The 16,841-nt window shown below is 40.7% G+C and overlaps 1 protein-coding gene across 1 annotated transcript in view; it reads left to right on the top strand.

The window, feature by feature from the left end:
* The window catches only part of LOC100447686 (neuroblastoma breakpoint family member 12), a 2,265,351-nt gene that overhangs the window by 1,207,630 nt on the left and 1,040,880 nt on the right, over window positions 1-16,841 (top strand). The window contains 6 exon segments of the mRNA XM_055078592.2: window positions 9,019-9,231; window positions 12,128-12,230; window positions 13,016-13,174; window positions 13,176-13,213; window positions 14,276-14,348; window positions 15,508-15,719. Coding sequence (XP_054934567.1) covers window positions 9,019-9,231; window positions 12,128-12,230; window positions 13,016-13,174; window positions 13,176-13,213; window positions 14,276-14,348; window positions 15,508-15,719 — 798 coding nt within the window.

Below are 16,841 nucleotides of genomic sequence, written 5' to 3' on the forward strand. Positions count from 1 at the left end.
ATACTAGCTATTAGCAGCTAGAAAATGAAATTCAATAAAACACAATAGAAATTAGTATCCAAAATCATCACATCCTTAAGAATACATACATTGAAGCAGATACAAAGCCTCTAAAGGGTATTGGTGAGAGAAATTAAAGAAGGCTAAAAATATATATATATATTATGTTCATGGATTGGAAGACTCCATTTTGTTAGAATATTACATCAACATAATTCTGATTAATAACTTTAATAGTAGTTTTTAGAGAAATTTAAAAGCTAATTTCAAAATGTATTTAAAAATCAAAGAATCTAGAACAGGCAAGCCAGTCTTAAAGAAGCAATAAATTGGAGGACTTACTCTGCTATATTTTAAAACTCATTTTAAAGCTACAATGACTTAAAAATTATACTACTGGTGTAAGTATACATAAATGTATCAAAGTAAAAGAATGCAGTTTCAAACAATATGCCCACATATGTACAGTTATTTAAATTTTTTAAAAACAAGTACGCTAATGCCCTTAATTGAGGAAATGGAAGACTTTTCAATAAAAAAGTTCTTGAGTAAAATAATATTTGTTGTTTTAAAAATTTAATATTAACAACCACTTTCCACAATACATTAAATTTAACTTAAGATGTGAAAGTTAAAATTAGAAGTCTTGTAAAAGAAAAATAGAAAATATTTTCATGAACTTGACATAGGAAAATATTTCTTGAACCAGATACTGTAGCACTCATCACAATGAGAAATAAATTAAATTGTACTTTATTTTTAAAAAGCTTCTGCTTATTACAGGTTATTGTTTAACAAGTTAAAAGCTATCTGTAAACCAAGACTAATTATTTGCAATGTATGTAAATATATATACACATATATGGACTCATTCATTTGAAATGGACTCATTCAAAATATATAAAGAACTATAGATCCCAAAGAAAACGACAAACAACCCAGTATATCAATGAGCAGAAAAATTTGAAAAGACCCTTTACATAAAAATATATCTAAATGACCAATAGGCATGTGAAAACCAAAATAGGATATCACTACACATCTGGTAGATTGGCCAAAATTAAAAAGACTGAAAATATTAAGTGGGTTAGAATGTAGAGCAACAGGAAATGGCTTATATTTTTCATAGAAATGTAAAATAATACAACTACTTCCCAAAACTTTGTGTCAGTTTTTACCCTTTCACCAAGCAATTCCATCCCTAGCTATACATACTCAGGAGAAATGTGTATGTGTCTTCACAGAAAGAATTGTACGAGAATACTCATAATTACTTATGCATAATAGTCAACAAATAAACCTGTCTACCATTATAAAAATGATATCAAGCTGGGCACGGTGGCTCACCCCTGTAATCCCAGCACTTTGGGAGGCTGACGGGGGTGGATCATGAGGTTAGGAATTCGAGACCAGCCTGGCCAACGTGGTGAAACCCCGTCTCTAGTAAAAATATAAAAATTAGCTGGGTGTGGAGGCGCGTGCCTGTAATCCCAGCTACTTGGGAGGCTGAGGCATGAGAATCCCTTGAATCCGGGAGGCAGAGGTTGCAGTAAGCCGAGATCACGCCATTGTTCTCCAGCCTGGGCGACAGGGCGAGACTCCGTCTCAAAAAAAAAAAAAAAAGAAAAGAAAAGAAAAAAGAAAAATGATATCAAATTGTGTGATAATCCTACAATAAATAGGATATTACTTGGCCAAAACAATATAAAATGAGAGAAAGGCACAATCAAACAAATTAGTAGCATATATAACCACCTGAGTAAGAGAAGTCAAAACAAGACAACATATTAAATGATTCCATTTTTATAAAGCACAAGAATAAAAAAATTCATCTATGGTGGCTATTATAGTTTAGATATTGGTCCCCTCCAATCATGTTAAAATTTGATCCCCAGTGTTGGAGATGGGGCTTAATGGGAGGTGTTTGGGTCATGGGAGTGGATCCCTCATGAATAGATTACTCCCCTTCCTGGGAGAAGGTAGTGAGTGAACTCTCATTCTCTTAGTTCCTGCAAGAGCTGGTTATTAAAAAAGAGCCTTGCACCTTTTCTCTCTCTCTTTTTCTTCCTCTCTCACCATATAATCTCTGCACACGCTGGTTCCCTTTCACCATCTGCCATGAGTGGAAGCAGTCTTACGCCCTCATTAAGAGCAGATGTTGGTGTCACGCTTTTTGTGCAGCCTGCAGAACTATGAGTGAAATGCACCTCTTTTTTTAAAAAAATTATGCAGCCTCTGGTATTCCTCTCCAGCAACACAAAGGGACACAGACAGTGACAAAATTCAGATTGTATTCTTCATTTGGGGGATGAATATTGACTGGCAAAAGCACATCAGAACTTTTTGACATGGGGGAAAATGTTCTCTATCTTGATCTGGGTGTTATTATACAATGCATAATTACATTAAAATTTATTAAGTGTGCCCTTATGTTTTTTGAATTTTACTCTATGCAAATTACACCTCAGTGAAGAACTGTTAATGTAAAGCAAAGGGAGAGATGACAAACACTCAAAAAAAGTGAAAAGTGACAGAAGATAGGTAACAAATATTCAGCATATAAATAATAGGGATCCATTGAGAAGAAACCAAAAGCAATGGAACAGAACAAACAAAAAATGTATAATTTTTAAAAATGTTTGAAATTTAAAAGTTTAAAATAAGATTAAAATGACACACTGTTTCCTTGGGAAAATCAATGTAGAACCACAAACTCTGAGACCAATTCCTGTAAAAGTACTGTCATTCAGTTTGGTCTAATGGTACAAGGTTAGCTTTGAAGGCCAAAAGGAACTGGCTTCTAATTCTTATTCCTCTTCTTACTAGATTTGTGACCTAGAGAAATTTTCTAATCTGTCTGAGTTTATTTTCTCATTAGGCACCAGATAATATCTAAGTAACTAGAGAGTTTATAGAATTAAATATGATCACATTGCAGTGGACATGGACCCTAATTAAATGTTAAGAATATAGTTACACTAAGCTTTCCTTTATCTACTTTAAAATTGTAGTCAAACAACAATTGACAAAGAATAGACAAAATGTTCTAACATATTCTTCTGTTGTTTCTAGAAAGAAGTCACACATGCAGTATAAATAATTAGAGAGGATCTAATTCATATTAAATAACCTTCCCCAAACCCTGAAGCAGGTCTACTTTCTAACACCAGAGGTGAAAATCTTGACTGGGTCCAACCCCTGTGGTCTCTTCTGTCTGGAATGAACTGAAAAAGTCCACTGCAGTCTTAGAGTAGCATGGGCTGCCAAGCATTCTCAGAGTGGCTCTTGACTTCAACTCTAATGGCCCTGAGCTATAGATGCAACTGGGTTGGGTTAGGTTCAAGCTGAAATATATGACCAGGGCTCTCACCTGCATCAAAATTAGTGGAAGGATACCAGTCCCCAGAGCTCTGTTACAGGTCATGGGATGCTCCATGGAGGGGCAGTGGGCATATGAATACCGATCAGGAAAAATATTGTAATGAACAGGAGGCATAAATAAACAATGTCTATCCTCCACTAAAACCCAGGAAAGTTCTCATTCCAAAAGTGATGTCTTGAAGAAAACACAGGTATAAATCTTTGTGACTCTGGATTAGACATTTCTTAAATAGGGAGAAGCAACCTGAAAATAGATAGATAAATGGATTTTATTAAAATAAAAAAACTTTCATGCTTCAAAGGACTCTGTCATTTAAGTGAAAAGATGATTCACATAATGGGGAACTATTTGCTAGTCATATATCTGACAAGGGTCTAGTATTTAGAGTATATAAATAATTCATAAAACAGCAATAAAAGACAACCAAATTTAACAATGAGAAAAAAGGATTGAGTAGACATTTCTCTAAAGGGTACATATGAAGGGCCAACAAGCTCCTGCAAATATGTTCAATTTTTTCATCATTAGGAAAATGTAAATTTAAACCAAAGTGAGGTATCACTTCACACCCACTAGTGTTACTTAAAAAAAAAAAGACAAAATATGTTTGAAAAGTTATGGAGAAAATGGAATTCTCATATATTACTAGTGGAAATGTAAAATGGTATAGCCACTGAAGTTGGAAAAGAGTCTGTCAGTTCCTCGAATAGTTAAATATAAAGTGACTTATGATGCAGCAATTGCACTCATAGTTGTATAACCAAAAAAATTACAAACAGATGTTCACTCAAAAACATGTACAAAAACATTTACAGCAGCATTATTCATAATAGTTAAAAAGTGGGAACATCCCAACAGATCATCAGTTGATGGATAGATAAACAAAATGTGGTATAACTGTATAATGGAATATTATTTGGCCATAGAAAGGATTGAAGTACTGATGTAAGCTAAAGCAAAAATGAACCTTGAGAATATTGTGCTAAGACGCATGTGCAAAAGGCCACGTTGTATTATTCCATATACAGGAAATGTCCATAACAAGTATATCCATAGGGAGATAAAGTAGATTAGTGGTTGTCAGGAACTGCAAAAAGGGGAGAAATTGAGAGTGACTGGCAGTAAGTACAGGCATGCTTTTTGTCATTATGAAAATATTCTAAAATCAGATGGTGGTAATGGTTGCAAAACCTTTAGAATATAGTAAAAAACACTGAATGGTATGCTTAAAAATGGTGAATTTTGTGATTTATGAATTATACTTTATAAATAATGATAACAACAATAATAAAGCAAGGTGTCTTTCCACATCTCCATGCCCTATATTTTCAAAAAAAAAAAAAAATCATCTCAGGGCCAGGGTCAGTGGCTTACTCTTGTAATCCCAGCACTTTTGGAGGCCTAGGTGAGAGGATCGCTTGAGGCCAAGAGTTCTAGACCACTCTGAGCAACACAGCAAGATTTCCTCTCTATAAAAAACAAAAAAAAAATTAGCCAGGAATGGTGATGTGTGCCTACAGTTCCAGCTCCTTGGAAAGCTGAGGCAAGATGATCACTTGATCCTAGGAGTCTGAGGTTGCAGTTGGCTATAATCAGCACTGCACTCCAGCCTGGGTGACAGAACGAGAGCCTATCTCAAGCATCTTGCATTAATAGTAAGTGACCAGAATATGATGCTGACAGCATGCTGTGATGGAATGTATCAGATGAAACAAATTAAATTCAAAAAGATGTTGTTGTTCTTGCTGTTGTTTGTAGAAATAAGGTATAGGGAAGAGAAACACGTACTTGGAAAGAACTGACACAACTGAATTGAAAAATGTGGGAAGGGGTTGGGGAAGAGGCTGCTCCACTTGAGATCTGGTTCCAGGGCTTACAGCAAAGGGAACTTGGGCAAGTTACAGACTCTCTGTGCCTTGGTTTTTTCATCAGCAAAACAGAAATAATCATCCTGTAAACTGTAAGGTCAATGGTATCAGTGGGTCCCCAAACTGACTGCACATCTGAATAATGTTAACAAACACATTCCAGGCCCATCTGAGCCCATAGAATCAAAATTCGTGCCAGGAGGAGAATGAACTTGTATTTGCACTAACTTTCACAGCTGTTTCTTACTCTGATCAACTTGAGGGTAGGACCCATTGAGCTGCATCACATCATTCCACAGCCAAAACACAACAGCAGAACAAGAATATTTTCAATGCAGTCTCTAAAGCAGAGGAGAAACTGTTAGGGGAACCTAGAAGTAAAGGAGATCTGGCTTGCTGGACTCCATTTAAACTTTATCCTGAGTACAGCAGAGACAGGAGCCCTTCGGGACACATGCCCGAGACAGTGACAGTCCAACTCTGGAACAGTGGAAGCCCTAGTTTCAAATTCAAGCATGCTTTGAGTAGAAATTAAGTTTATCTCTTTTTGCACAGCAACATGGCCAATCTTTCCTAAGCTGCTCACCTTACAAGAAAAGGAATCATACTGCTAAGAATTCAAACTTCGGCAGACATGGGAAAGAAAGGAAGTCTTATAAATCTATTCTAGCTATCTAACAAAAGATCAGAAATTTAGCAATTTCTTTCATGTTCAGGACAGTTGTCCAGAGGCATTGAGACATGAAGAAAAGACCTTCTAAAAATGGAAAGCATTCCGTTGTGTCCTAGGACACCTCTGCCAACTTCGGGGAAGTAAGAACACAGCTGTCCTCTCTACAGTATGGGTTGCTTTTGCAACTAAAATGTGTCCGACATCCTGAGACCTGTACCCATTTCAGGGAGCCTTGGGAGGAGCCCAAATCACTGAGTGAATTGGACAGTGCATGGAGATGGTTCAGCACTGCACGGGTAAGTGTAGGAGCAAGGCCAGGTCATTCTGAGAGACGATGGGTGGCGCCTGATGGGGATAAACAAAGATATAATCAGAAGTTTGTGCTTCATCTTCAAAAACTCAAACCAATAACTAATTTGTTCTTTATAAGTAATAACAGTTACTTTTCTTTTTACAGATTAAATTCTTTTTACAGATTAAATTCTTTTGAAAATTTAATCTCAAAACAGAAATCAGAAAAATATTAAGTCCAGTGCATAAAAGCTAAACAATAACTTATATTTATTCTTTCTAAATAGATCTAATAGTAAAATCCTCTTCATAAAACATACATTGTGGTTATAAAAAGGCAAAAATCTTAGTGAGACTCATAGGTATTCAATAGAATAGTAAATTAAACACAGTCAAGGGAAGACCCAAGTCTCACATTTCAGACACTTCTGAATTTTGGTCCCAATACTCTAGGAGGGCACACCTCTGTCTTGGAAAATGATACGGTAATGAATATTCTTCCCTTGACTCATTCTGTTCATTCTTTCAGAATCACAGAAACAAAAAAAATGGAAATCTGGTCAAATAAATAATTTGTTATCCCTCTTCTTCAGGTCTCTTATCTGTTTTTTATGAATAACAACATTACTTTAAGGATTATGGTGAAAATACAATGTCTATATGTGTGCACAGTTTTGAGCAAAATGCCTGGTACAAATTGGTCAATGAATAATTACTGAATAATTATATAAATATTTACTAAATTATCTGGAGTCTATGAATAATTACTGAATAATTATTGTGATTGCTTCTATTGGCAGTGCTCAGAACTCATCTCTGCGTGACCTCAAGTAAGTCATGTAACTTTGTGACCTCCAGTTTCACCATTTTTTTAATTTGAGATGGAGTTTCACTCTTGTTGCCTAGGCTGAAGTGCAGTGGCATGATCTCAGCTCACTGCAACCTCCTCCTCCCGGGTTCAAGCAATTCTCCTGCCTCATCTTCCCGAGTAGCTGGGATTACAGGCATGTACCACCATGCCCGGCTTATTTTGTATTTTTTTTTTTTAGTTGAAATGGGGTTTCTCCATGTTGGGCAGGCTGGTCTCGAACTCCTGACCTCAGGTGATCCACCACCTCGGCCTCCCAAAGTGCTGGGATTACAGGCGTAAGCCATCGCACCCGACCTTCACCATTTTTAAAATAAAGAAATTTTACAATTTTTTTTCTTGCCATATAATGTCAGGTCTCACAGACACCAGAAAATAAATTTATTTACATTGATACATTTCAAAGCAATGTCCTTACACAGTGTAGTCGGAGGATGGTGGGGGCTGCTGAGAGGCATGCTTTCAAATGAGATTGACCCAGTCCTCCATCCTTCACTTCCACATGAATGCTGAGTAGCCCAGGGTCACGCTCATTGCACCCTCAAATCACACAAGTCCAGCAGCCAAACCTAGAAGACCTGGGCTGTGGGACTATCTCCCCAGTCCCAGGCTCACAAAACCTAGGTGGGGATAAAAGCTGAGAAAGTGAGGAGGTGGTTCAGGGGATCACTCTCCCCTACTCATCCCTCTCATCTAAAACTCACCTTCTACTGCACAGAAACACTGAGGATCACAAACCACCCCTGACCATGTCTTGCCCCCTTGATCTTGCCATGTTCTGTTAGTGGAAGGCAACCACACTTCAATAGTGTTAGACAAACTCAGAAAATATATATATGTCAAACAATGTTCCATAAGAACTGCTCACGGCCCTGTTCTTTTCATTATACGGGAAAACTGAATGAAAACAACAAAATAGTATCAGGTTTACAAAACTTCCCAAGATAGATGGTCACACGTGATATATGTATAAATTATTTGGATTACTTGATACCTTGAAAAGAGCTCTTGTGGGACTAGAATGACATCGATAAGTGACAAGTATAAACGGTAGGGCTCACTGACATTAGAAAACAAATCAACCCACACATAGAAGAAAAGCTTTGAAGATAGTGATGTCAAACTTGTCTTAAGTGCAATGAAAAGGCAAAATTCTCATCCAGTAAGAGAAAAGAAATCAACCTAACAATGAGATGCAGCAAGAAGAATACTGAGACGGGAAAGAAAACATTTTTAAAAAATGAATTATTCATTCACTTTTTAGTGGATACAGAAAAAACTGCAGAAGACCCTGAGAATATCATGGCAGTCTAACAGTTTGATATCTTTCACCTGTGGAAAAGCCTTCAGCTCTGTTTTAACTGAAAGAGAAGGTGTGGTGACTTCATGACTACCATTAAGAAAATATAACCTGTTGGGAAACTGTTTCTGCCTTGTACACACAAGAAACGAACAATGAGGAATACACTTAGATGTATTGGGAAAGAGATGGGTCTGTGGCATTGTCACAAAAGTACACAAATACTGAGAATGACTGCTGAACAAATGGTCCCCCTCAATGGTGACCCTCAGGTAAGACCAGGAGGCCTTGTGTTTCAGCAAACCCTGGGCAATTGTAATGCAGGGCTCCTAAGGTTCCATGACACTCCCACCTTCTAATTTTGTTATTGCAACTGCAGGCCATTACCTGGCTCGCTGGCCACTATCTGCCTCACTCTTGTCAGAGTCTGAGCTACAGGCAGTGCCTTTGGCTCAGATATCTGGCATCTCAAACTCTGTTTTTGTGGTTAAGGACTCTAAAGTGCTGTGGGGCGTGATCAAGGTTTTCTCAGCGGTAAGATAACAATTCCAGTTATTGTCATCCCTCAGTCCTGATTAAACCTATTTGATTTCACTAGTCTTCAACCCATTATGTGTTTGGGTTTCTTCTCCTTAGTCCCTGGCTCCACCTCTTCTGGCATAAATGTCAGCATGGCTGTGTCTGCCAGCCTTTTGTCGAGTGAGAGGGCAGAGATGAGCATCCTAGAAATCAACCAAGAATTGCGCTTGCAGCTGGCAGAAAGCAAACAGCAGTTCTGAGACCTCAAAGAGAAATTTCTCATAACTCAAACTATTGCCTACTCCCTGGCCAACCAGCTGAAGAAGTACAGTAAGTTCTATAGGTTCACTATACCAAAAATGATGAATGATTGCCCATCTTCTCCCTGAGAGACGAAATGCTCTCTTAATCAAAATTAATTTTATCCTTTCCATGCTTCTAGGAAAACAGAAGAGGGTATTTTAATCTCATTTTTTAAAAGATGGAAAACAGAAGCACAAAGTATTCAGCACCTTTTCCATGTTTGCAATTTGGTGTGGGGTGGGACTAGAGTTAAAATACCAGTTATTGATTTCTGACATAGGAACAGAACCACCTGTTTTTCTCAGCAAGAGGCTAAATCATGTTTACAAGAATTCTCTCTGTACCATATAAGATCCTGCAGACAAGTAGCATCTAATCTGTGGCTCTACATATCTGGGACTAATGAATTTCCATTCAGTTCAGGCTATTGAGGCCTGATAGGCAAAGTTCCATGCTGAGGACCCTGGTGGAAACGTGGTGATAGCACACAGTACCAACTCCAAGGAGCTTAAAGAGGAGTCTGCACCTAATAGAAATTGTGGTATCCATAAGTGACAGCATCAAGAGCAGGGAGTACCCTGGTGAGAGGGAAGTCTTGCTTCCTGGGGCACAGGTTGTTATTTCTCTCTCTTTTTTTTTTTTTTGAGACAGAGTTTCGCTCTTGTTGCCCAGGCTGGAGTGCAATGGCCCAATCTCGGCTCACCACAACCTCCGCCTCCTGGGTTCAAGTGATTCTCCTGCCTCAGCCTCCCAAGTAGCTGAGATTACAGGCATGCGCCACCACACCCAGCTAATTTTTTTATTTTTAGTAGAGACGGGGTTTCTCCATGTTGGTCAGGCTGGTCTTGGACTTCCGACCTCAGGTGATCCACCTGCCTCGGCCTCTCAAAGTGCTGGGATTACAGGCGTGAGCCACCACACCTGGCCGAGACTCTTATTTCTAAACAGGAAAAAAGACAGCCCCCAAGACTTTGTGGAGGCAGCAGTGTGTAAAGCAGGGACCCTGGGTCAGTTTTCTGGGCTCCATCCAAGTTGCTCGTCTTCTCTGTGCCTCAGTTTCCTCATCTGTTCATGGGTATTATAATAATACCTACCTTGGTAAATTGCTACAATGAATTACACAACCTGTTGCTTGTAAACCTCCTGGAACAGTTGTTGGCACAGAGTAAACACTATTAGTTCTTCCTTCTACGATTTCTAACTTAACAGGAACTTGATTAGTATTTGGGCATTTTTCCTTCGTGGCCTTATGGTCTTATGCCTCATATTTTATGCAATTATATCCAGATATGATTTTTAAAATCTTGCACATATTGGTGCTTAAAATTCCCAGTTAAAAAAGAAATCAGTCCTGTGAACACAGAAAATCTGCAACAGGTCTCAGTTAATTTAGAATGTTTATTTTGCCAAGGTTGAGGACGCATCCGGGACACAGCCTCAGGAAGTCCTGATGACATGTGCCCAAGGTGGTCATGAGACATCAATTAATATATGTAAGATATGTATTTATTCAGTCTGGAAAGGCAGGACAACTTGAAGCAAAGGCAGGAAGATCCAAATTATATGATTTCTGAGCACTCTAAGTGTAAGCAGAAATTAACACCAGCTGGTTGTTAAATGCTTATTTTAGTCATTTAAAAGGAATTTGCAAGATACAATCCCAAACTAGTTTCTTACCTAGTGATTGGTCTCAGGCTGTAGACTGCTCTCTACCATCCTAGAAGCAGGGAAAACAACTCATCTTCCCTGTTGGAAGAAGCAAGCTCAAACTTCATAAAGGAGTTACCTGCATTCCATTGTCATGGAAGCAGGAAATTTGCCTCCCTGTTGAAAGCAAGTAAAACTCCAAAAAAAAGAAGAGTTGTACAGTAAAATAAACTTAAGATCTCGACCAAATTTGGAGAGATCAGGGATTCTCTGGAGGGGGTGCTGTCAGATCTCAGCAAATTATCCTGTTGGCTTGAGCCATAAAGTTAGCTCATGCTGGTACCAAGCACTGACAGGAGATTCGTCAAAGTTCAGGGGCATCTCCACTCAGAATCCCCCCGCGGTGGTTACCAAAATGTGAACCCAACAAATCTGAGACAAGTCTCAGTTAATTTAGAAGGTTTATTTTGCCAAGGTTGAGGATGCACCAGGACACAGCCTCAGGAGGTTCTGACGACCTGTGCCCAAGGTGGTTGGGGCACAGCTTAGTTTTATACATTTAGGGAGACATGAGACATCAACCAATATGTGTAAGAAGTAAATTGGTTCAGTCTGGAAAGACAGGAAAACTTGAAGCAAAGGCAGGAAAACTCAAAGTGGAGAGGGAGCTTCCATGGGAGGGAGCTTCCGGGTCACAGATGGGTGACACACAAATGGTTACATTATTTTGAGTATCTGATTAGCCTTTCCAAAGGAGGCAAATCAGATATACATCTATCTCAGTGAGCAGAGGAGTGATTGAATAGAATGGGAGGCAGGTTTGCCTTAAGCAGTTCCCAGCTTGAGTTTTCCTTAGTGATTTTGGAGGCCCAAGGTATTTTCCTTTCACCGTCCCATAGTCCTAGAAGCCTTCCTAGCTGTACAGAAAATCACTACTTTATGCCCCAGTGCAGGAGAGGCTGCAAGGCTGGGGAAAGTGTCCCATGATTCAGAGTCAGACCTCAGGAGCTGTGAATTCTGACCCTGCCTCATTCCAGGTGAATCATCTTGTCAAGTTGCTTGATGGGCCCCTGAGCTTTTTTCCTATCTCTAAGTTGGGGAGTACCAGATGCCAGGAAGTCGGGAGACTGAAGAGTAAAGATGAGCAATCCCTGCCTAGAGCCTGGTACTGGGGACAGTTTTGTCCTTGGGATGGACCTGGCTCCTGCCCTGTAGGCAGTGACCACAGCAGCATGTCCAGCCTTCCACTGAGGCAGGCGTGTCTGTCTTTTCTCAGAGTGTGAAGAGTACAAAGACCTCATAAAATCTAGGCTGAAGGATGAGCTGCAGTTCAAGGAGGAGAAGCTGGCAGAGAAGCTCTGGCAAGCTGAAGAGCTCAGGTGAGGGGGCCCCGTTGGGGGCAGGCAGGTGGGCAGGAGTGTGAATCTCTGTGCAGCAGCTCGGCGGGGAGAAGTAAGAGCTAAGCTGGGCCAGGGGAAGGGCAGGAATTGCCATGGCAGGCTCACGACACACAAATATTTATCAAACAGAGAACAATAATAGTAAGTTATAGGTTGCAGTTATTTCTCAGAGCCTCGTTTTCTCTTTTTCTAACAAGTAATTGTTGAGGTGAAATTTGCGTAACACAAAATTAACCAAAGGAAAGTGAACTACCCAGCAACATTCAGTATACTCAAGATGCTGTGCGATCACCACTGCATTTACTCTTAGTCAGAATCAACTCCTGACTGACTTGGGCTTCTCATTTCTTCAATCAATATTGCCTTCTTGTCCCTGTCATTCTTTTCTTCTTTCATATTTCCAGTTGTACCCGGCCACATTTCTGTGCACGGCTTTGTATCCAGTCACTGAATAACGCACGATGTGTATTTTAACTTGAAAATGTCCACAGGCAAAATGAGAAATTGAAGGAAAATCCTTTTGGAACTGATTTGGTTACAGAAGAAAAAGATGAATGGAATGTTGAAAAATCTTCCTAGAGCTCTCTCTCTATTGCAGAGGGGAAGACCCGTTTTTTTAAAAAAATACATTTTTCTTTCTCTTTGCAACAGGCATTTCCCTTAACATGTGCTGACTTTCTGCATGGAGGGCTCCTTTGTTTCAATATTAGAACGGATCACTCATCCCTTTCCACTATTAAATTTTCTCTACTATCCCATCTTAGGCAATATAAAGTCTCTGTTCACTCCCAGGCCTGAGAGCTGGCCCAGTTACAGGACAAGTTACGGGAAGGGAGAGAGGCCTTCCTCTTACTGAATCAGCATCTCAAGGCTCTCCTCACTCCTGATAATTCTGACAACTCCCAGGGGCAGGACCTCTGAGAGCAGGCTGGCAGAGCACCTTGTCCACAAGTTCATCCCAGGTAAGGTGACCACAGGCCCTGATGATACAAAGCCCCAGGCTTATGAGAGACTCTACACCTGCATACCTCCACAATGACAGTTATATTGGTGGTGTTTCTTTCCATTAAACATATGTGGCCATGAGATGACCAGGACTTCCTGGGTAGGAACAGAGATAAGAAATCCATGGGGTTAGAGGTCACAGTATTGCAAATGTCTCCTCCTCCTTGATAGTCATGTTCTTTGGAGCAAGAGGCCATATCCATTCAGTTTTAAAGGACTGGAAGGAGGCTGTGACAGGAGGCAACTTGTTAGAGTAAAAAGAGTCCTGGATTAAGAATGAAGTTTCCCAGGCTGTATCTTCAGCAATGTCCTTAGTAAATGTGGGTGAGTGATTGATTTATCCTTTCTGGATTTCTTTGTCTAAATCTGCACAGAGGTCAAATTGTCTCTTCAATGGTAGATACAGCATTAAAATATGGGAACACCTATGATTACATTTCAAAATAAGATGAAGGCCGTCACCGTGTGGTGCTGGAGAAGGCACTTGATGTGGGGGCATTTGGTGGTAGGAAGTGCTTCAGACTGGAGCACTCCCCATGGAGAGAATGTCCCTGAATAACACAGCAGAAGCCAACTTGGAGGGCTTGTGAAGTCTCCCAATGCATGGAGAAAGGTGGGACAAGGTTGTTTGTCCTCCCCTAAGAGAAAGAAATAGATTCTAAATGTGAGAGCTGTGACAGGACACCAAGCCTGTGCCTGGGAATGAGATCTGTGGCAGGATAGGGGAGACAGCTGCCAAAGTCCAGAAAGATGCTGGACAAGCCTCCAGTGATATGGGGAGCAAAAGGTCTTTTCAATATTTGGCCACAGCTTGATGGTGGCCCTCCAGATCAGAAATGCATTGCCTGATGGATCAGGAAACCATGCCAGGGCATTTTGTTAAAGATAAAACATGAGAGCTTTCAGCACAATGCTGACCGATACATAGATGTTAATGTCTCTCTGCACATAGGGCTTGCTGTGCTTGCGGAGTGTGAAGTGAGGAATATCTAAATGGACACTTCTGTATTTGTTTGCAGAGAATGATGAAGGTGATAGTGAAAATGATAAAGATGAAGAGATTCATAAAGTACGAGAATCACCTGCCCCCAGGTAACACTGAATAATCAGGAGCAGGTAGTGGGTGGATAAACCATGGAAAAGGTCTTAGAAAGAATACAAGTGAGTTGAAGGTAGTCACAGATTCCAGATGGAGGATAAAGAAAGCTGCAGAGTGCGCTGATTTCATGCACTCGCCCAACAAGGAAATAGCCCTGGTCCATTGTCTTCATGGTCCTTGTAAGCATGACCCTCGATAAACCCACCAGCCCTAGGGATTTCCTGCACTCACAGAGGAGAACTGTTCTCTCCTGTAATGAAAACCAGGAGGAGATGAAAAGCTGCTTTCTACATGATTGTCTTCAGGTTCTTGTTAAGAAAGATAAATAGCAAAGAGGTGGGCCAAGCATGGTGGCTCACACCTGTAATCCCAGCACTTTGGGAGGCCAGTGTGGGTGGATCACCTGAGGTCAGCAGTTCGAGACCAGCCTGGCCAACATGGCAAAATCTCGTCTCTACTAAAAATACAAAAATTAACCAGGTGTGGTGGTGGGTACTTGTAATCCCAGCTACTTGGGAGGCTGAGGCAGGAGAATCGCTTGAATCCGGGAGGTGGAGTTTGCAGTGAGCCGAGATTGTGCCACTGCACACCAGCCTGGGCAACAGAGCAAGAATGTGTCTCAAAAAAAATAGTAAAGAGGTAACAAACAGAGGAATTATTTAGGAAGTTTCTAGAAAATGTAAACATCAAGAGAAGTACCTAGAAAAAACTTGTACATTTCACGATATTAAAAAAAAAAAAGACCTAGAAGGCACACCATTTCTAGAGCCTACAGTGGCTCAAGAGCCTGTATTCCTTTGGCCATAGTATTTAAATTCAACCCAGCTTTGGCACACGATGTAGTAGCTGTTATGGTTCTCCGTGCATGCTGAGTGTCACGTCTGCACACACAGAGATAGCTGAGCCTCCATCCTCCTCAGCTCCTATCTTCCCAGTGCAATGAACACCAGCTGCTCTCTTCCTCTTTGGCTCCCATGGCATCCACAATCTCTTGCAGAGAGAGGAGGAGTGCCTGTTTCCTCTTAGAGGGAGCCACCCCTTTGCTTTTGAGGACAATTCTCTTATGCCTCTGTCAAAACTAGCTAGGACTCCCTGGGGTCCAATCCCTCTCTGTTTAATATTTTGTCATCTCTATCCCACCTGGCTCATCAGGGAGGTGCAGAAGGCTGAAGAAAAGGAAGTCCCTGAGGACTCACTGGAGGGATGTGCCGTCACTTGTTCAAATAGCCACAGCCCTTATGACTCCAACCAGCCACACAGGAACACCAAAATCACATTTGAGGAAGACAAATTTGACTCTGGGCTGGTTGTAGACAGTGAATCCTCCCCTGATGAATGGGAGGATGCTCTACACATTCTCCCAGGTAGACTCTATATTCTCTGTCCCTCATACCTCTGTCTAGGCTGAGGAAGATCAACTCTGAAAAAGAGCTCTATACAAACAAATTGGTTTGAATCAGAAATTAGGATGGGGTACTAAACACAGATATCAGGTGGTTTAGGGAGTTTTCCTTTCCTCCTCAGCCCATATCATGCCTCTGTCTCCCTGTTCCCAGTGTCATGGACCCCAGGCAATTGGGACAAACTCATAGTCACCTTTGTCCAGGAGGTGTGCAGGAGGTATCTATCAAGCCTCCTAGCTTAGATCCAATATCTCTCATTACCTGTCATTATGTCATCTGTCCCTGAACAAAGTCCATGGAGTTTTTAAGGAAACTGGCAGCCTTGCCTTTGTATTTGGAGATATTGTTCCCCGAGTTTCACTGCTCTCAGCTTCAGTCTTGATCTCCTTTAAGTCAGCTTGCTTAGCTGCACAGTCACCTTGAAACCAGGATGGAAACATTTATTCTTTACCTTGCTGATATGTTTCCATAGAGCAAGGCTGGGCCCTGAGTTCTCCACTCCATCAATGGCCAATGTTTCTTCGTAGCGTCACTTTTTTTTTTTTTTTTTTTTGAGACAGAGTCTCACTCTGTCACCCAGGCTGGAGTGCAGTGGCACAGTCTCGGCTTACTGCAATCTCTGCCTCCTGGGTTCAAGTGATTTTCCTGCCTCAGCCTCCTGAGTAGCTGGGACCACAGGTGCACACCACCATGCCTGGCTAATTTTTATATTTTTAGTGCTGACAAGGTTTCACCATGTTGGCCAGGCTGGTCTCGAACTCCTGGCCTCAAGTGATCCACCCACCTTGGCCTCCCAAATTGCAGATTATTTTTTAAGACAGAGTTGTTAGAATTCATCCATCAGTCCAGTCTCATATAGATGCCTTTAAACATTCAATGACCATGTTATCTGGTGAGATAAGTCAGTATTGCAGCAACACTCTCAGAAAGTAGCTTGACCAAGTTTTGGAGATTTTTTGGGAAAAAATTTTGTTTAACTTGCATAGACTCAGGCAGGGAATGTGGCATTATGGTCTACCCATAGAGGGAGATTTTGGCCTGTGGGTCTGGAAAGCAGGCTCATCTACTTCACACAAAACTTAA

This window comes from Pongo abelii, chromosome 1 (genome assembly GCF_028885655.2).
Source record: "Pongo abelii isolate AG06213 chromosome 1, NHGRI_mPonAbe1-v2.0_pri, whole genome shotgun sequence".
Lineage (NCBI taxonomy): Eukaryota > Metazoa > Chordata > Mammalia > Primates > Hominidae > Pongo > Pongo abelii.